The 21,323-nt window shown below is 35.6% G+C and overlaps 1 protein-coding gene across 2 annotated transcripts in view; it reads right to left on the bottom strand.

Annotated features, from left to right (window-relative positions):
- The window catches only part of LOC118740540 (ABC transporter G family member 4-like), a 157,887-nt gene that overhangs the window by 55,777 nt on the left and 80,787 nt on the right, over positions 1 to 21,323 (bottom strand). For both annotated transcript variants that reach the window (XM_036472115.1, XM_036472116.1), the window contains one exon: positions 14,271 to 15,235. In XM_036472115.1, the coding sequence (XP_036328008.1) occupies positions 14,271 to 14,695 (425 nt within the window). In that variant the 5' untranslated portion in view covers positions 14,696 to 15,235. The remainder of the gene's footprint in view (positions 1 to 14,270; positions 15,236 to 21,323) is intronic.

The raw sequence follows: 21,323 nt of genomic DNA on the forward strand, positions 1-21,323 counted from the left end.
AACTAGCAAATACCCCGCGTGCTTCGCAGCGCCTTCAAAGTGTTTTTTTTTTGTTACTCCCTCTCGCGACATTTAAAACTCTTATATAATATATTTAATGTATTTTTATTTAAAAAAAAAATCAAGTAATTTGTATTGCACGATATATAATGAATTAAGGCGCTCTTCAAATTGTTTCAAATTGTGCTGGTGCAAGTGCTCCCATGCACCCTTATGCATACATTTATTTCATGACATGCCCTGCAGCAAAACAAACAAGGAACCAATTAAGGAATGCTGGTGACTTGTGTTATCACTTTATTAGATAATTTTACTTCAGCGAATTAAGACAACTCAGGGAGTTTATAAGTAGGAAGTGTAATCATACATTTGTGGTTAGTTTGGTCAAAATTAATATTAAATAAACTCTCATTAAGTAATACACATCCTGACCTGCCATTATACGAGCTGTAAATACTTGTACTACTTAGAATAAGGAAATTTAATTGTTATTAAGTTAAACAAATTGAGTGAAGTCGAGTGCTGAACAGTAAACAAGACGACAAGGACTTCAGTACACACATTTTTGTTATGTCAGCTTACGTACAAACATATAACACAGAAGTACATATGAACATACATATAAACATTGAAGGAGTGTAGCACACAAGTCATACACAAAGGCGTTCAAGCATGAACATATGTAATATTAAATGCATATCCTTGGGGTTAAGTTGATTTCCTGTCCGCTACTTTGCTTTTTAAAATTCACATGTCTATTATTAGCAGAAGGTATTTTTCACAATAGTGACCAGCGGAAGTATGATGAAATAATGGTAAATATGAAATGCCAATCAATATATTTAGGCCGCATATGAACGCCGCTTGTATCTTTACAGCCGAATTGTGTTTAATATAAATAGTTTGTATTTGTTTGAGCTCCATATATTTTTTAGGAATACATACATATGTATATGCAGCTTTCATTCAGTATCCTTGCCTTCGCATTTTCATTGTCAACAACGTCATCAATGGCATATTTGTGCAAGCGCATATCTTACATCTGTATATACTCGTATATCTGCCATTGTTCTTACCAATTCACCATCTTTAAACGTATACCTATATTTTCATTAATATCTCTTACATTATTTCACCTCACCTCATCGCTGACCGACAACAAAATATCCTTAATAGTATCATGCGGCTGTCTGCTGAAAGTATCGATTATTGCTATACACTCTATTGGCCATTGTTCTTTTTGTTTTCCTTTTGTAGTTATTATTTCGGATTTTATAGTATACTCATTGGGCTTCACAATGTTGACTGTTATGCCTTAAGTGCTTTTGTTGAATGTTCTGTTTAATTACTGGCAGGATTTATTCTTCGTATTAATGAAGTCTGTTTTTTTTTTGTTGTTTTGTTGGTTGATGCTCATCTGGTCATGACATTCACAAAATTTGCAAAAAGAAATTGCTCAGTTATATTGCTTAGAATTTAAAATACGAATCTCTGATCCCCTTAAATGGGGTTTACTTCTCTAGATAAATTTGTATAAATATACCCAGAAATAGTCTTCTATAAAATACACGAAACCCTCGCCAAGTTTCTTAACGAGAAATGTATTTCTCAGTACCCAAACGATCTCCAGAATGGGTAAGCCTTACAGCACTGATTCTCGCATACACTCCAAATCTTAGTCTGTGCCGATCGGAAGCAGCTGTACTATCGCTTTGGCTTTCATTGTCCACTCTGCGATTGCTGGAAGTAAGGATAACTACATAGCTTTTTTAATAACTGATGTCCTCCTACCGAGCACCCGGTGGCTAGAACTGCGCACTATCAACCAGTAGAGCCCAGCTTCGCTTTTTAGTCCATATCATCATAGCTTTTTCCCTTCAAAGTTATGACCATTTTAAATGGCGTGTCCCTGAATCTAACACAACCAACCCAAACATATGAAATCTAACTCCTTAAGTCAGATTTCAGAGAGAGATAGCTTCTGAAATCGTAAAACATCACTCGGGAGTGATAAAGTAAAACGGCGTAGGTAAAACAAATTATGTGCTATTTGTAAAATACCTACTTAAATTCTTAAGTTCTAAGCTCGAACACGAGCTCTATGCAGAAATTTACTTCTGAAACTGCTTACAGTTGCACAAAGTCAGAAACATATTCATAATTATCACTTTCTTAGTTACTTTGGATTACATATCAAATCGCAGTTCTACTGAATTAATGCTACCTATAGCATAAAGTACACTAAAAGCCATATAAAACCTAATTATTATGGCTACATGTACATCGCACAGGTAACGTAGCAGTCTACTGCTGTAGCGTTACAGTCCGATTATTTTTCGCAACTACTGACCCCAAAATTAATTTCATTAGATAAATTAAATCTGTGTACCAGCCTTCGAAAACAGAGCGCAGACTTTCATGGTATTATGAAACAGCGTTGAAAAGTAGTAGTAAAAAATTTATTTATTATAAAAAGTTTTGTTTTTAAAACCAAAATTTCATTAAGGTTTTGTTATTTTTTATTATTTATGTATAACATTTTTTAATTAAACATATTTATGGTCGCTTCAATCCTGTCTGTCCTAAAGCAAAATATGAAAATAATTACATAATATGATGCAAAAACTAAAAATCCACAACAACGGTTCAATTCTGAACTTTTTGTAACTATGTTATGTTATGAATGTTACAGTCCATGCTTGCCATTCAAACAGACAATCCACATATAAACAATTATATATGTATTAAATACTAGCTTTTGCTCGCAGCGTTAAGTTCGGTCTAAAGCTATGGTTTAAAATCGAATAAAAAAGATGGTAAGTTTTATCACCGAAAATAAAAAATTTTATTCACAAAAGGGTTTATGACTTTTTAACAGGTGGCAACGTTCTTTAAAAATATTTTCTAAACAAATATTTCTTATAACCTTTTTGATTGGCATCCATTACGTGAAACTTTATTTAACTTAAGAAAAAATGGAATTAGACTTTTACACAGGTGGCATCCTTCTTCAAAATATTTTCGAATTAAAACTTTCTTAAACCTTAAGCGTTTGTCACCCTTATTATAATACGCCATTCAACTTATTACAAAACAAAATTGAATTTGATATCGAAATTAAAATATTTTATTTAACTCGTTCGTTAATTTGATTTTGAGTCTCTAAACAGGTGGCAGCTCACTTTGAAAATATTTTCGAAACAAAGCTTCTTAAACCCCTCTCTTCTAATACCCATTTTAAAATATTTCGTTTGGCTTATTAATTAAATTGATCTTAACTTTTAACTTTTTAAACAAGTCGGTTTTGAACGCTTTTCGTCTGACGCACATAATGGGCCTCATGCATAAAAGGCGAGCTGAAGCTCCGACTCAATTTTCAGTACAAATTCTTGAGTTTGAGCTCCCCCCTTATGTGAAGAAACTGAGTCTGAGCTTAAGCTCACTTTTTATGCATAAGGCCCAATTTTGTGATAGTTTATATAACTTATTACTTAATCGATTTAAAGTTTTTAACAGGCGGCAACCACCTTAAAAATATTTTTGAAATAAACCCCCTTCGTTTGACATCTGCACTCTTGTAGTACTTTTTTTTTACCTTATCTATTAATTGGTTTTAACTTTTGAAAATGGTGGCAACTCTCTTAAAGAACTATGCCATATGTTAATCCAGGCCATATAGTCCATCTGTGTGCTAAATTTTACTCAAATACGTTCAGCTGTTTTAGCGTGAAAGAGCGACAAACATACACACACACACTCACCCGCTCATTCACTCAATAACTTTCACATTTATGTATGTATGTACATATAATATCCGTATGATTAATAAACAACTTCACAGTTAATAAAACTGTTTTTGGGGTTATTGTAAGTCTAAATAATTACTTAAAATCCCTTATCTTTTCTTCGCCTGTATTAACCAGCAACTGTATTGTAAGCAGAAAAAGTTTAAGTAACTTTAGTAATCAAAAGTAATTACTCTAAGCCTTGCTACTTAATTACAAATAATTACAAGGAACGTAGTTATTGCACTTGAGCTGCCACTTTCCGATTTTTATGCCCACTTACTGAAGAGAATATGCGAGTTTAAATTTGCTAAGAAAATTGCAGGTGTCTAAAAACTTTTTCTAAGAAGAGAACGAAAGAAAATCGCCATGAACACTACACTTAGAATGAAATGTGTCATAAAAATGCTTGAAGTTATTTAACTGTCACCGCATTAGTCAACGCACAAGTAACCAAGCGGCAATATTGCTTTGCGTTTAAAGAGCACTCATACGACACGTAGTACCCAAGCCGCTAACACAGCGCATTTTGCGAGGAGATAGACAGGCAGCCAAAAAACCGGTAAGTTGTGAGGGTTTTAATAAAATTTATTTTTACACCACTCTTATATTATTATGCTTTGCACTGTGCCTCTGTAGACATACTTGTGCATCTATTCAAGTACATAAGTATATACATATTCTGCTGTGTCACCAGCATTTAAATACATTCTTCCAATGCTTCTTGCACTTGTTTGTTATGTAATTAAGCTTTTGACTTTTCTCACATACATTTAATATTTTTGTTTCACTTTAATAATTTTTGCACCAGCAGAACTAAACTTATATGTACACATATATATGCATAACTGCTTGCATTGTGTTTGCCACTAACAAAAATACGAATAGATATGCACTCGCTGCCAAGCACCGCAAACCATTGTTGATATTTTTGCATTTTCAAGTGCGCGTGCACTCACTGACCGGTAATATATTTGAAAATATTATAGCATTCAAGAACTTCGGCCCGAGCTAAAACAATAATGCTCAAAGCATTTTTGTTATTTGTTTCTTTGAACAATTGCAATTTCTACTTTTAGAAAAATCGAAATTCCGAAATCGTTAAGCCTTTAACGAGTATGAGTTTTCCGAATTATGCACGAGTCGGCGGCTCGGCATAGACTGAAAGTGGCGCACAAACGAGCGGCAGCCAAACGTTTGGCAGGCAGCCTAACAGACTAGCTGACTAGCAATTTGGCAGGTTGCGTGCCGGCTGGTGGATAAGGAGTGAGGCTGGGGGTCACACAGGCCATCAAGCAGGAAGGCATGCAGGCAGGCAGTGCAATTAAAGTAAATACTTATCAATCGGCAAAAGTAGTAGCAAGCGTGTGCAATAGCTGCAGAGTAAAAGAAGAGGTGAGGTGGGGCAGTGGAATTTTCATTGGCAGCGCTGCCAAGAAAACTACTAACATAACCCTGCAAAAATTGAGCGACTAATCTCTAAAGAGAGTATTCATAGATTACTCTCAATCGGGTACAATTGGGCATTAATTAGTCCCAACTAGTCTCATACGGGTACTAATGGAGGTCAATTAGTCTCGACTCATCCCTTATGGGTATAATTGGAGATCAATTAGGCCCCAACTCATCTCTAACGGGTACTATTAACGATTTAATGATATGTACGTACTTAGTCAATGAAATTTCATCTGCGGCATTAGCACACAGAGAGAGTATTCGCCTAACAAAACTGAGCCTCCCGGTTCGGATCTCAGCTGGCGCAAATTTTTATTTTTATTTTTTAAAAGTGAATAGTCGCTTTTTATACCCGTTCGGGTATAAAAGCGAACAATTAGTCTCTTCATAGGACATGCTCGAACAAAAGCGATTAGTTCATTCCATATAAAGAGATGAAAAGTGATATTAGTCGCATGCTCCTTTGCGATTGCTCCCGGAGTCATTCCGGATTAGTCCAATTTTTTGCAGGGAAATAATTCTACACAATTGTGTATGTATGCTATAGGTTACGCCAGAACTTTCGATTTTTGTTGCTTTACCTATGTTTTTTTGTGTTTTTTTTTTGCTTTCGCTGCTTGTCGTTGCTGCTGTCCTTTTTGGCTTACTTGGTCTACCCTAACGGCTTTCCATATGCCCCAATGGTAAGTGCATGCGTGTCTGTTTAACTGTTTGCCTGACTGCTGACTGCTTCTCAGCTTACCTTGCACCGCCCTGAAAACCCACACAGCTCAATTATTTACTCGCTAGCCTACTTACTTGTCAGCTCGCAGTGCGGCTGGTTTACGTGTCCCCGAAGCCGAGTGTTGCTATCTAGGGCGTGGGACGTTTTGCTGGTGAGGTAGGAGTGTCACGAAAAATTAACTGCTACCATGAAAACTATGACCTGTTATATGCCATTGTAGTTGTAGACAGCATGTACGGATCCTTATCATACATACTTACATACATACAGCGCAAATGAATGCGGATTCCGATAGTTCATGTTGTATTTTAGGTCAGTTTTTCGTTTGATAAGACAACGTTAGTTTCATTGTTGTTGCTGTACACGTAGGTATGTATGTAGGTAGAAAGCGCCTCACTTCACTGACAAGTTGTGGGTATTTTGCACTGCATTGCATTTTGCAAAACGGTAAGAATATTTTTTTCTGCTTAAGCATTTTTTGCTGGCGCATTACTCAGTCTTACATTAGACTGGGACGCAAAAATAAGTTTGCAATTATCTCATACTAGTTTAAAAGCTTACTTTGAGAGAGCTTTACTGGGCGACTCTGGCAACTGTATGTCAATTCTGGAAACTATCTTGAAAGCTCTTTACTAATTGAAAGGTCTGCTAACGAGAAGGCCTAAGCGTTATGCTGTTCATCATTTAGCAATAATTTTTTATAAGATACATAGATTTAAAAAACACTTTTTAAACAATAATGATAATAATAATAGATTGGCGCTTACACAAAATGCTAGTGTTTGGCCGAGCTTCTCCTCCGATTTTGTGGCGTGCGCCTTGATGTTGTCACACAAAGCGCAGGGACCTACAGTTTTACGCCAACTCCGAACATCGATCGTATTTTTATGAGATGATTCATGACAGATATACACTCGGAGGTCTGCCATTGCCTGCCGAAGGGCGAACGTTATTAGAAACAACTTATTTTTAATTTTTTGTATGTTGGTCGGAAACTGGGCTTGAACCCAGGAACTGCGGAATGGTAGCGCGCACTGCTAGCCACTACACCTTAGAGCCGGTTTTTAAAACAATAAAAACTAATAAATAGAAGAAAATTGAATTAAAACAAAAACAAATAAAATGAAAATAAAGCAAATGTAAATAAAAATATTTTCCTAGAATTAAATGAAATATTAAAATTATTTTTCTTCAAAAATAATAAAATCTAAAAATAAATTTGAGAATGAAAACAAACTAAATCAACAAAGAAAATGGTAATTCAAAACAAAAACAAATTGCAAAATCTACAAATTAAATTTAATAGTCAAAAAAAATTAATTGAAATTGAAATATAAAATTTAAAAATTTATCGAAATGAAATAAACAAAAAAAATAATGATTAAAAAATAAATAAAAATAGTTTCTAAAAATTAAATATTTTTAAAAATATTTCTTTTTAAAAGAATAACATCTAAAAATAAAAAGATAATTATATTAGGAAAGAAAAGAAGTTAAATTAAAAAAGAAAAAATAAATAAAATAATATTCTAAAAGTTAAATTATATTAAAAAAATATATTCTTCTTCTTAGAAGAATTACATCCAAAAATTAAAGAAAAGTAAATAAAGAAAGAAAACAATTTTATAAATAAGTAATTTAAAAAAAATATATATATATGTATATATATATATATATATATTTCATGATCCAATGATCGGATCTAAACTAGAGTAGTACGGGACCACCTCTGAGATACTACCTTTCCGATGTAAAAAGAATTATCGAAATCGGTTGACGTGGTCCAAAGTTAGGTGGTAACATACAAAAAAAAAATATTCCGACGAACTGATAACCTCTTCCTTTTTTGGAAGTCGGTTAAAAAAGAAAAAATAAACCAAATAAGTTCCTTAAAATTTAATGAAAATATAAAAATATTACAAGAAAATTGAATTATGAAAGCAAAAAAATTTATTTAAAATTAGTACGTAACCACCTCTAGTCCAAAGTTATGCGGTAACACATATAAAAAATAAAATAAAAAATAAAATATTCCGATGAATTGATAACCTTTTCCTTTTTTTGAAGTCGGTTAAAAATTTAATGAATTTAAAAAATATATTCAACAACAATTTTATGGAGCTTGAGACCTCAATAACATTTTTTAAGGCTCTGCTAGGCTTATAAAATGGTTTGTCTTTGTCTAGTCCCAAAAACAGCTAAAATCACATTTTCTTCAAAACTCTTTTATTTATTATTTTATTACAAAGTATGATATTTTTATGGTTGAAAAGATAATTTTCATAGCTCCATGTCCTTTTTAGATACTTTTACCCTAGAAGAACTCCTTAACCTACTAAATTCAAATAACTCGATTATTACCCAATTAAATATAACTTTACTCCCCATGAAATTATATATTTAAGTATTTAGTTTTGTCTTTGGAAGTATAAACATAAATTAATAAACAAGGAAAGTGGCAATTACTTGAAATTTTTCTTTTAACCTAAGTATATGTTGATGTTGATCGATAACTCATACGCCATGGCAAGCGACGGCGGAATGAACTGAGAAAGACTCGAAATTATCTTTTCAGCCATGAATCAAACTTTGAAATCGAGTAATAATTAAATAAACGAGTTATGAAAAAACTATATTTTGGCTGTTGTTAAGACTAACCAAGGACAGACAACAAATTAAGCTAACGAACTATGTGGGATAATTGCAAAGTTTTTTTCTATCGCATAGTGAACGACCCGGTCTAGTATACACACATGTGTACATACATGCATACAAATATAAACGAATATAGCCGGTGCACAGATGTGCAAAAACTGTGAACTAAGTATTTTTGTGTATTCGTACAATGCAGTGTAACAACTTGGCGGCGCTTGATGTAATCGACCCAGGTTCTTTGCTTTGAATCGTTGAATCAATTAATGTTCATGATTTTTATGGGTCACGTTGTGGCACTACCTACGGCAGATGTGAAAAAGTTTAAATTAAAATTATGCTCAGTATCAAAAGTTTAAATGGAATGGCTGTTAATTTGCACCGTTTTTGAACAGCACTTAGATATGAACAAATTAAGTAGAAACAAAAAATGAGGCTGCCGTGCTTGCCACGAAGCGGTCCTTTTGTTCAGTGCAAGAAAAATGTGCAGTTATTAATGATTCGAGTTGTTTGCATTCTCATCTGTTTTCGCTTGCTGGAAGCACGTAATAATGAAATGTCCGTATGACCATGTTGTATGCTGGGAGAACGGTTTAAGGGATAGGTTCAAACCCCCTATTGTGGATGGAATTAAGTAATTTTCACTGCAGTAGTGCGGTAATAGTTAGCTTCCCACACTATACAAGTACAATATATATTTACGTACAATACTAAACCCGGCACAGGAAAGTGATTCTAATTGGGCTTTGACTTAACCGTTTTAAATCCGAACTTGCTTGTTCACAAGCGAAGGAAAATTTTCCTGATTTCACTTAACCAAAGCTAGATGGGACTAGTGTGAGCCTTTCCTAAGAGGGGAAATCCCTAAGAATTATCCTTGACTCAAAACTTACGTGGACAAGCAACATCGAATAAAAGCATAGAAGGGTCTAGCAACATACTATATCTGCTAAAGGACCACCGGAAAAAACTCTGACCAACACCGAACGTAGTTCATAGTAGATGCGTACACTATAGTCATCCGACAGTTTATTACTAGACTAAAGTAGCAATAAGAATTTAATCTGAAGAGTGCAGTACATCAGGCGCTATAGCAGTGTACCTGAAGAATGGCTGTATATGATTCTTTATTTGAAGCCGCTACAGCTGAAAAAGGAGTCCTAACATTAAGAAAATGAAAATGATGGAAACAGACCGCATATGGAAACCCAGCGATCTTGGGTCAGCTTAAAATGCAACGCGTGCATGAGATAAAGCCAGCTTGGATTTCGAAACTGAATACAACAAGTCATTCTGTTTTAGGATTCTTATAAAATTTCGAACCATCTATGAATGGAACATTGGCCTAATGATGGGAACTTTGGTAATTTCATCTACATCGATGGAAAAAGGCTTCAGCGCGGTGCTATATTCAGAGAATCTGCAGACAGGGCAATCTATCGACTGTCTCGTAGAATAGTGAATATCTTTTTGGAACACTATCCTCTTTGACAGTCAAGCGGTATTGAGACTACTAAGATCGAAAGAAGTGAACTAAGGAATTACCGCACATCTCTAGCATCACTGAGTGCCGTAAAAGCTTCTCTCTGCTGGGTTCCTGGGCATAGTAATATGGAACACAATAAAATAGCCGATAAGATGGCTAGGCACTGTTCGGAAATGCAGAGAATACGAGTACTCAAGAGATAAAACAAATTACCTATGGAACAATCGAGACGACTGTGAAATATCAAGGCCTTAATGGCCGAGGCTTAACAAAAAAGGAACTGGGAAACTCTTTATATTAAACAAATCTGCAAAAAGGATTTCATTCGAAGTAGGAAGAGCAAATGGTTTACCAACACAAACTAACGACACTTTGTAAAAACTCCGGTTAGAGGGCTCTTCCTGACTTTTTTTTATGACATAATTTCAAAGTGTGTGTATCGTTGAAAAGTTATTTATGAGCTCTAAATATTCCTCTTAGACACTGTCGACTTATTGCAGATATACGCACGCCATAGAACAACAATTTTTTGTCGACAATTGTCGGAAGAAAATCAACAAATAACAGTTTTACTTATTTTCATTACGTAGTTCGACAGACTTTCATGAGCGCTCGTAATTCTAGTTGAAATATCCCACACCGTCTCGCCCTGAAGAGGCGTGGTATAGAAAGCATTCTACAGCCCTATGGTGAAGTATCACGACATCGGGACTTTTTGGTGATGCATCGGGAAGCCTTGTTTCGTCGCTAAGGACTAACCTTTTTCAATGCGTCGCTTAGTGTAGTCGGCACTTCATCTGGCGTTTTAATGTTGAGCGCCGCCAGTGATGTTCTCTCAATGCTCTTTCATTTCTGAGCCGCTATTTCTAGGAAACTACAAGCAGTGTACGCAAATTCATAACTGTATCAAAATGCTTCGCCTAAAGTGCATAGAAAATGGACAAGTGGTCACACCATTCGTAGCCCAAGGACTTTATAGTACAGATTAAGGAGACTGAATACATGTATTACTCAAGAAAATATATTCTAGGGAAAGCTGAATGACAAAATTTTTTTCATAGTTAGCCTATCAAAAAACTTGTCGCAAGATTACGATATCGATACGAATATTGTCGATAAGTGGTTACAGAATAGCACTATTCTTTAAGATGTTGCATTTTATGCATTCAGTGAGCCTTTAATTTTTTAAATTTTCGCTAGCTCCCTTATTGGAGTTCTAGGAAGTAGACAACACATCGCAAGCTCACCAGCAAATTTCAAACGAATTTCAGTTCACTCCAGCCACCACATCTGTTTTGATTTACTGGAATTTCTTTACACTTCGACGCACAAAACACTTCAATTCACATTCGCTGCTATTGCTTCTTTAATATTGTTGTTGTTATTGTAACTTTGGTAAATAATGTACGCAATTAAAAATATTTTTGATGTGTAAACATCTTTGCCTTCGGTATGGGTAAAATTTACGTTAACTCACTAATTCTTCTTTTTGGTAACATAGCAGAAAGTCTGTAATTTTTCATTAGAAACAGCCTATGTTTGTTGTTTTTTCTAAGAGAATTCCACAACGCAAACTTACCGTTTACAACTTTTCGCTGCATAGTTTCAGGCATATGAACTCCAGTAGTGTATTGATGAAAAAAGGGCAGAAATTTAAAAAAATTACGAAATTATTTTCAATTGCAGGTTTTATGTGGTGTGTGGTGTGATTTTGTTCCTGCTACGCGTAACAGTTCATTCCCACCAAGCCTTAACTGCAGTTAATGCCTATTCAAAAAAGGAGACTACAACTCGAAGGAGGTAATTGCTCATACTAAGTACAAGCAATCGAAAGCAAAAAAGCAAAAAGTAAGAAATAAACTTTGCTGATCAACCCATGTCAACGTTCCTTGAATTTAGTTTTCAGGGATGCATTCCCAGAGGTCTAATTTAAAATATAGGAAAAGAATAATTAGAGAGTTGCCACCTGTTTGAAAATTATAGTTTAAGTAAATTGATAATATAAACTAAATATCGCAATATGGCGGTCAAAAGAAAGAGGTTAAACCGCTTACAGCCGAAGGTATTATTGTGGAAGGTTATCGTTTGTTTGAAATTTTAATTTGATTTAATTGATAAGATAAATAAAATATTGCAATATGGGTATCAAATCGAAGAGGTATAGGAAAGCTTACTGCCAAAAGTATTTGTTAAGGAGTGTTACTACCTGTTTGGAAAAATTTATTTAATTATTAAGTTGATAAAATAAATGAAGTATTACAGTACGGGTTTAAGAAAGTTTACTGTCCAAAATATTTGTGTGGCTTATTGCCACCTATTTGAAAAATTTAATTCAGTTAATGCACCTTTGAAGAAAATGCACGAAATGTGGAATCGAGTTATATGATTACAAATTAAATTTCCAGGATTAGATACATTAGAAATATATTAACTGACACCCACATTCATACAAAATGAAGTTTGCTTCATAAATCGAAAATTTGTTTGAAAATTTAACTTCATAAAGCTTTTCAAATCTATTTTACTTTTTAGAAATGAAGCCCTAAGAGTTTTGAGAGGGAGTAACAATATACATTTTTGTTTAAGGCACAGTGAATCACGCCAGACTTATGATATTCGCGGCTTATTAGGATCATCGAAAAGCTTGCTTTCTTTCCAGCCTCACACAAATAATCTAATGAAAAAATTACATTTCACCTATATACATACATATGTACATATATCGAAGACGTATAGCTTCCTAGCGGAAATTTTTATGAAAGAAGTTAATGAAACCTCCATTCCAATCCAAATGAACACGCGCTCACAAACACTTTACGAAATCTGCTCCTAGATACACACGTACAAACATATTAAGCACTTTCCTGCTTCCAATATGCTCTGTGGGAATTCGATGAATCTTTGCCTGTGTTGCAAATCATATTTGTAAACTATTCCTTTAGCAATTTGTTTTAAATAACCTTCAAACAATTTCCACAACACAGCAACATAGTCAATTTTACGGCGAGCGTACATGTTGCAGACAGTGTTGCCACTTTGAAGATATCTTTCATATCAACTTGTTTGCAAAAACTACTGAAACTATTGTTGCTTACCAAATAAAATCTAAGGACAATTTTTTTGCAAAATATTGATATTTTTATTGTAGAAAGCACAAAAGCAATATTCCAGTTTTTATTTTGTGACAACTATAGAGCAACTGTGACAACAGAGAGCTTTCAAAAGCGCCATTATAAATACATGGTCCGATTTTACCGAGGCGGCAACGCTGGTTGCATACAAACAGCTGGGATTACTTGTGCCAAAGAGTGTATAAAATGAGCAATTCTTATGCACATATTTGCTTATGCACACATGTGCATATGAAAAATGTGTAAAACTTTGCCGACGTTTGGGAGGATTGGCGTAGTGTATGCATGATGGCACATTAATGCAGTTAGTAAAACTACGTCCATGTTTAGTATGTGGGAAATTTCTGCAGTTTGAAACTTTCGTTGGATATCTGGAGAATTTTCTAAATTGAAATTACATATAAGTTATATGATATAACAAATGATGAGATCAAAGTGATTGGAAAGTTTTTTTTGTTTTTTTTTTGCGAATCGGTTTTAGTTTACCAGGATAAAAAGGGCGTCTTAAGTAGCCATGTCATATTGTCATAATACAATAATTTTTTTGATGATTCTCAGCAAACACTACACAATTTTAAATTTAAAAAAAAACTGTGTAAAAACTTAGTTATTACTAATTTGACCGTTGTAATGTAAATATATAAAAATTTGCAATGAGCTATCAAACGACTATTCTTAGCTTTATATGTAGGTACATACATATGCACAACAAAAAAATAAATTCAGCGTAAAGAAGCAGATAAGAAACTATGTAAATATTTTATCGTTCTTAAAAACAACAATAGTGCATAATGCCCCCGCAAGGACAGACACAGCCGGAAATTCGCACGAATATGCGCTGCTAAGCTGAAATTGCCACCAAGCATATCTTCCCCCTCACTCTTGCTCTAAGCTTTTACATTCCGCACTAAAAAAAGCTGTACACCACTGCGTATGAATAATATTTTTTATTTGGTTTCTTTTAACGCTTAGCAACTTCTAAATGGAATTGTAAATTGTTGTAGAAATATGTACTGCTATTTATGTTTAAAACTTACTTGTAACTGAGCGCGCCATTTTTCAAGTGGTTACCAACCAAATTGCTCTGGTTGCTATAGGGCAGTAGTGTAAGTTGTTGCTGTTGTTGTGGTTGTTGCTGTTGTTGCTCTTTCTGTTGCAGTTGTAACGTTGTTGGCTGTGTTAGCTGTGGCATTCCTATGCTTAACTGAGTATTTACATTTAAATTGACATTGGTTGTATCCACTACCGGAACCGCAACTACCATCGCTGTTGTTGTATTTGTTACATCAGTTGCTGTGCAGGCGGTGGTAGGTGTGGCGCAATGCTTTTGGTAGGCAACTGCAGCAGTGGCTATGACATTGCCACCACTTATGCAGACTACACCAGCAGCTTGTGGCACTATGACCGCACTGTCGGCTGTTTCTTTCGATACTAACGGTATATTTAATTTTTCTTCATCCATTTTAAAACTGAAAATTTTCTCTACTTGGCAAGTTGGTTAAATTTTTCGGCTAACACTTTGTGTTTTTGTGAAAATTTTATAGGGTTTTAAATAACATTTCCCTTAATACTATAACTGTTTTTTTTGTCGTTTTGTGAAAGCCTTCTGCTCTTTGCCCGCTGCTTTTTTTTTGTTGGAGTGATCCAGTGCCTCTGCTCCTTTTCTAGTCATCTGGCCAGCTGAGAGTTAGCGGTTTCTGCCATTGTTGGGAAATTTTATTTTGCACTTTATGGTTCTTGCATGGAGTATGAATTATTCAATATTATTGCTACTTTTCTCCGCAACACTTGTACACTTCATTTGCTGTGTTTTCTGCAGCATTTATATGGAGTAGAGGCTGTGATTTGGAATATTGGCGAAAAGGTTTTTGGAAAATTCTTTTAATGTTTTGTGACGTTAGCTAAACTAAATATATCTAGTTGCTTTAAATGCGCTGGATTACATTTTCATGACAGTACTTTTTTGTTATATTTTAATAAATAGGTGCTGAATAATAAAATGCTGCAAAGAAAATAAGAAAAATAAATTTGATTAGACTTAACGTATCTGAAACTTTATATAAATCGAATAATCTAGGTAAGGTAGTATACATTCATACATATATGAACAAATTTATCACGATTTGTTACATTTTTCGACAAAAACGTGTATATAACGTATACGCCCCGTAATACCATTAACTGTCAGCTAACACGTTTACTCGCACGCCTTAAATTAAAAGTCATATTATTTTAAAGTAACTAAATATTTGCGTGGAAGATTTTTACTCAGTATTTCCCATGCACATATATATTAATTTCTTCATATACATAAAAGTTTTAGAATAAATTTCAGGTGTGCCAATAAAAATTGTAAAAATTTAATTTTAGTTTCTCAAACCAAAGTCATCTTTTAATCAATGTATTTTTTTTCATTCGGTCTCACATTAGTTTTGTTACACCAGATTTGTTATTTTTTGCAGCAAGAAAATTTTCACAATGCCATTTAAATAACTTTATTTCTTTAGGCTAGTAAAGTTAGAAGGGCGGAAATTCGATGATCTGGCCGTATGTACATTAGCTCTTAACACAAATTTTTTCAAAAATAAATATTGCAAACTTTCAAGGATATTCAAGAATAGAATTATAATTATTAATTATTTTTAAGTACCTATTCGCCCTTATGCACCAAAAAACTGTAAACTTTTTTAATTCTACAGGATTTAAGCTTTTCTACCGACTTCAAAAATATGAGGAGGTTATCAATTCGTCGGTATTTTTATTTTTGTCATGAATGTTACCCCATGTACATATGTATGTGAGAATTGAAGTCAGTTTTGTTTTTTGCTTGAAAACTATTTGTTATATATTCTATATTTTTATTCTGCAATTCCTTGAGCAATCTAATGCCTAAACGGACAGCACGTGCGTCTGTACTGAAGATTCGGAGCGAAAAATGCAATAATGCTTTTATATTCTCCATGGCAGGTTCAGTCAAGTTGCTGTATTTTTATTCGGGGGAGTGGGTGTCTTGGTCCTGTGTAAGGTACAATGAAAGTTCAGAAGTTACGGAGCATGGCGTGGGATACTCAGTATCGGCGGTAGATAGTGCAGAAATTTGTATTAGTATTAATAGATTTGGTCCGCGTTTTAGTATTCATGTTCGTTTTCGTGCTCGTCTTCGGACTTGTGTATAAGTTAGCTAAATTCGAATTTTTAAACGGGTGGCAACACTCCTAAATATTGTTAAGAAATAAATAAATCTCTTGGGTCGGACGTTGGATACTTATTCCTGATGATTTAAATTAAGGTAAATTTTTATTAAATACGTGGCAAAACTTCTAAGCAAAGTTCAGAAATAAAACCTTTTTAAAAACATTTAATACCCTTTTTGTAATGATTCCTTCGACTTATTAAATAATTTGAGTTTATGTTTTTAAACAGGTGGCAACCCCCTTTAATATGCTAAAGTCTCTAACTTAGAATATCTTACCACTCCTTCGTTTGACGCCCATATTTTAATATTTCTTGTAATTTATGCATAGCTTAATTAAATTCGAATTTTAAAACAGCTGGCAACCTTACTAAAAATATTTTAAAGCCAAATCATTGTTAAAACTTTTTCTACTGACACACATATTGTGATAATATTTAAATTATGTAATTTCCTTAAGTCAAGTATATACTAATGCTGCGATCGGCTTATAAATTTATTTCTTGACCTGCAACATCTGTTTTTGGTCACCTTTTGTTACTGCGCGCATGCATTTGTTTGCAAAGTGTTTACGAACTGATTTTGTATGAAAACTCGTTTATGCCCATATATGTATTCTAGTCAAATTCGAATATATCAACCATTACTTCACCAAATTTGGAATTTTTTCCTTAAAATTATGAATTTTTCTTTAAAATCGCTTCATTATTTCTCGTAAAGGCTGATATTTGGCTAACCTCTTATCACTATTTAAATCTTACGAGTACGTGTAAATGTTTTCATTTTAAACCCACGGATATACGAAGAGCAAATTTACATTATACTAAAGGCGCCCATTTCGAACTGTTATCGATTTTTTCAATTTTATTTACAACCAACGGCAATAAAGTGCAATTATGCTAGCATTGTATGTAGTTGTTGATCGCAAGGTTCAAAAACTGGGGAAATCAACAATAGTTCAAAGCGATAAAATTTATTACTTCAAATTCGGAGGTCATCAAATCGCTTATCAGGCGTAGATAGACGTTTGGCTGGACTAAAACCTACTTCAGTCCTCATATCACCATTAATTCAATAGAAATGGTTCTTGAGATCGGCCGCCTTAGCAGAGTGTTATATAATTTGAAGGCTTCTAAAACAAACATCTGCCCTTCGGAAGTGACGTAAGGCTGTAGAACACTTAATTTGTGTAATAAAATCTAGTCGCGCACCACAAATTGGTGTAGAAGATCGACTATTTATCAGCAAAATGTGTGAGCACCAAAACAGTTAATAATATTTATCTGCTTGTGCTATCACTCGTTGGCAGCTATTAATTATATTTTGCATTGCAATTTTTCCCTTTTCAGTCTCCGTGTATGATTTTAATCTGAAGTATTTACTCGCATATATTATGCGCATTCTATGGATTTTAATCGCCTTTCTCGCATTATATATCTTTCCTCTTTTCAATTTACATATAGAACCCGCAAGTACCTAATAACCTTCACTAATGCCATTTACGGTACCTTAAGTGTTCATAAATCATAAATATTGGTGCCCTAGCTTGCTTATCTACCACTTAGGAGAACGTATTTAGGAAATAAAAAAAAAGCTGTTAAATATGGCAACAAAAAGTATGCGCTTTTGGTATACTAGAGTGGAGAGGGCATTAAAACGAGTATGTGCTTGTTTCTACAGTCTAATATTCCCAATCCAATTCTTTAGACGTGCTGATATTTTTAAGCTTCATCGCCGTCTTGGGAATCATTGCTCGACGAAAATTTATGTACAACGAATATGTATTCTTGACCCTGAATGAACATTTTCTTGTGCATATATATGTAAATATATTTTATATGTTTTTACGAGTACTTACATATATACATACATACGTACATGTATACCATTGTACTCAGAAATATGTAAATTATGTCACTCAAATGAATGTACGCATTTTTATATTCAATTAGCGTTTGATAGTAAATGATAACAAATATGTGAGACATATGGAAAAACTATTCGGTCACCGTAGGGCTGAAGGTTGTCTTAATTTAAGTCATCAACATAAGTAAATACGTAAAAATACATATATATACATAAGTACATATACATATGTAAGCCTGCGGGTAGGCGCGAGAATATACCTGCAGTAAGGCATGCTTGTCGTAAAAGGCGACTAAAATCCACTTGATGTGTGTGCCCCAAATGGCATTCGTGCGTCTCGGGAAGTAGGAGGATGGCTCTCTATTCGTCACTGTTCAGTCGGCTGTGTAGGCTCAGTTGAAGCGATCCTGACTAATACCGATCTGGCTCTGATTCAAGACCCCATAAGGGCTTGTCTCAACCCTCGCCATGGCCTCACTGTTTACATAGACAACCATGGGATCAAATAGGTAACTACGCATACGAATAGAGATAACGGCCCTGAGTGGAGACCCAACAATCAAAATGGATCAAATAAAACCATAAACAACAAAAACGCTACACCAAATAACTCGAGTTTGGAAATCTGTAGAGAAGGCGACTTAGATCCCTTTAAGAGGAGCTCAAAACTATCTCGCTCCCCTGTGACAACCCCAACGTGCGGAACTCCCCCAGTGGATGGGTTCCATAACTCTAACGAAGCGGGTCTGCCCGCAAAGCAACCAAAGGTTTTAGAAAACTTAGGAGTGGGAACCACATTTGAAAGGCTAGGGGCGCACATAAAATGTCTTGCGTCGATGCTAAAGGAAAAAGACGGAAAACGGCGTACTATCCACCAACCGATGAGAGACGTAATCGAGAATATCCGGTCTCTATACGAAAAGGCTGCTGCAGAAAAATGCAAGTGCAAAGATAACGAGGCAGTCTGTGTTATTGGAAGCACACAAACGTCGCCATGGCCAAGAGCAAAGCCTGGCTCCGTTCGGAGAAAAGCGGCTACTGAAGCTGTCGGCTCCCCGGCGAATAAACGCGGAAGGAACGGAGAAAGTCAACAGGGATGTCCACAACCCGTCGAAAACGGGCCTACAATGGATTCTACGGCCACAGTGCAAGCAAATAAAGACAGCGAGTGGACCGAGGTCAAAAAGAAGGAAAAACGGCCCAAACCGAAGAATGTTGCCACCACAGGAAAACTGAGGCCAGACGCTATCATCATAGAGAAAAAAGGTGAAAGCTCGTATGCCGACATCCTAAAAAAGGTTAAGAGTGATGAGAACTTTAAGAGTTGCGGGGATTCCGTATCCAAAATACGATGCACCCAGAAAGGCGATCTTCTTATCGAACTCGCTAAATCATGCCCAAAGTCGGCGGAATTAAAGGCCCTTGTGAGTGCTACCCTAGGGGACGAGTCATTTACTCACCGAATCCTGGTAGAATGTAAAGACATCGATGCGGTTACAACCAAAGAAGAGGTATACAATGCTATTAAATCATTGCCTGGTCTTGAAGGTATTGAGAGTTCAGATATAACTGGTCTGCGCCCTGCTTATGCTGGCACTCAAACTGCTACTATTAGCTTACCTGCTCCAAAAGCTAAGAAACTTATACAGCTTGGGAAAGTAAAGGTAGGATGGGTTAACTGTCGCATCCGCGAAAGGGTCCAGCTGAAAAAATGCTTTAAATGCCTTCAGTATGGCCACATGTCCCGTAATTGCGGTAGCACATTTGACCGGTCGAATCAGTGCAGAAAGTGTGGCACTGAGGAGTGTATTCTGTGTAGAGCGGAAAAGAGAGAGAACATAGGCCATATTACAGGCAGTTATAGATTCCCAGTTTTTAAGAAAGCTCTTACAAACAGGAAAAAATGAGAATAGTCCAAATAAACCTCAATCACTGTGAAGCAGCGCAAGATCTACTATCACAAACAGTAAGGGATCTTCAGGCAGACATGGCGATTATAAGCGAACCTTATAGGTGTAAAGATGACTGTGCGTGGGTTTGCGATAGTAAACAGGGTGCAGCTATATGGCTCTGTGGTGGACTCGCATTTCAAGAAGGCACAGCATGGGTGAAGGTTTCGTTCGAGCTGAGGTAAACGGAATTAGCATTTTTAGTTGTTATGCAAGACCTAGCCTTACAAAAGAAGAGTATACCCTTATGCTGCGTAGCATTGCTGAAGAAGCAAACGGGAAATCCCCGCTAATTATCGCCGGTGACTTCAATGCGTGGGCAACATAATGGGGTAACGGACTAACAAATAAAAGAGGCGAGCTGCTGCTTGGAACTTTTGCCCAACTCGGCGTATCAATAGTAAACAGCGGGTCCGCATACACCTTCCGCAAAATGGGAACTGGGTCAATTATTGACATAACGCTGGCGAGTGACTCCTTGGCCCAAAAAATTAATTGGGGAGTTAGTGAGGAGTATATCCACAGCGACCATCAGGCAATAATAATGAATATAACTCTGAGGCGACTCAAACAGATGCCAAATCTGACAGGCCCAAAATGGAAAGACAGTATGTTAGATGGAGAGGTCCTGAGAAGTGCATGATGGAAGAGTTCCAACACAAAGCTGGCTCGGTAGAGAGCGAGGTTGACCACCTGGTTCGTAACCTCGCATGCGCCTGTGATGCTGCTATGCCTCGAAGAGTGGTGAGGAAACAAAATTCCCCTTGCTATTGGTGGAATAATGATATAAAAATACTTAGACGTCACTGTCTGAGTGCTAGACGCAGAATGCAGCGTAGCAGAGGGAGGCCAGACTTCAACGAAAACCTACAATCCCTAAGAACGGCGAGGAAGAGCTTAAAAAACGCCATAAAAGCAAGAAAACGTGAAAGCTTTAAGAAAATATGCGAAGAAGGGGATGTAAACCCGTGGGGCACTGCCTATAGAGTAGTAATGGCAAAATCTAAGGGCAAGAAAGCACCGAGTATCACGTACTGTAGCATGACAGCTAAGCAAAACAAAATGTTCACACAATATTAAGT

The sequence above is a fragment of the Rhagoletis pomonella genome, unplaced genomic scaffold (assembly GCF_013731165.1).
Source record: "Rhagoletis pomonella isolate Grant_MI unplaced genomic scaffold, Rhpom_1.0 Rhpom_scaffold_00006, whole genome shotgun sequence".
In the NCBI taxonomy this organism is placed as follows: domain Eukaryota; kingdom Metazoa; phylum Arthropoda; class Insecta; order Diptera; family Tephritidae; genus Rhagoletis; species Rhagoletis pomonella.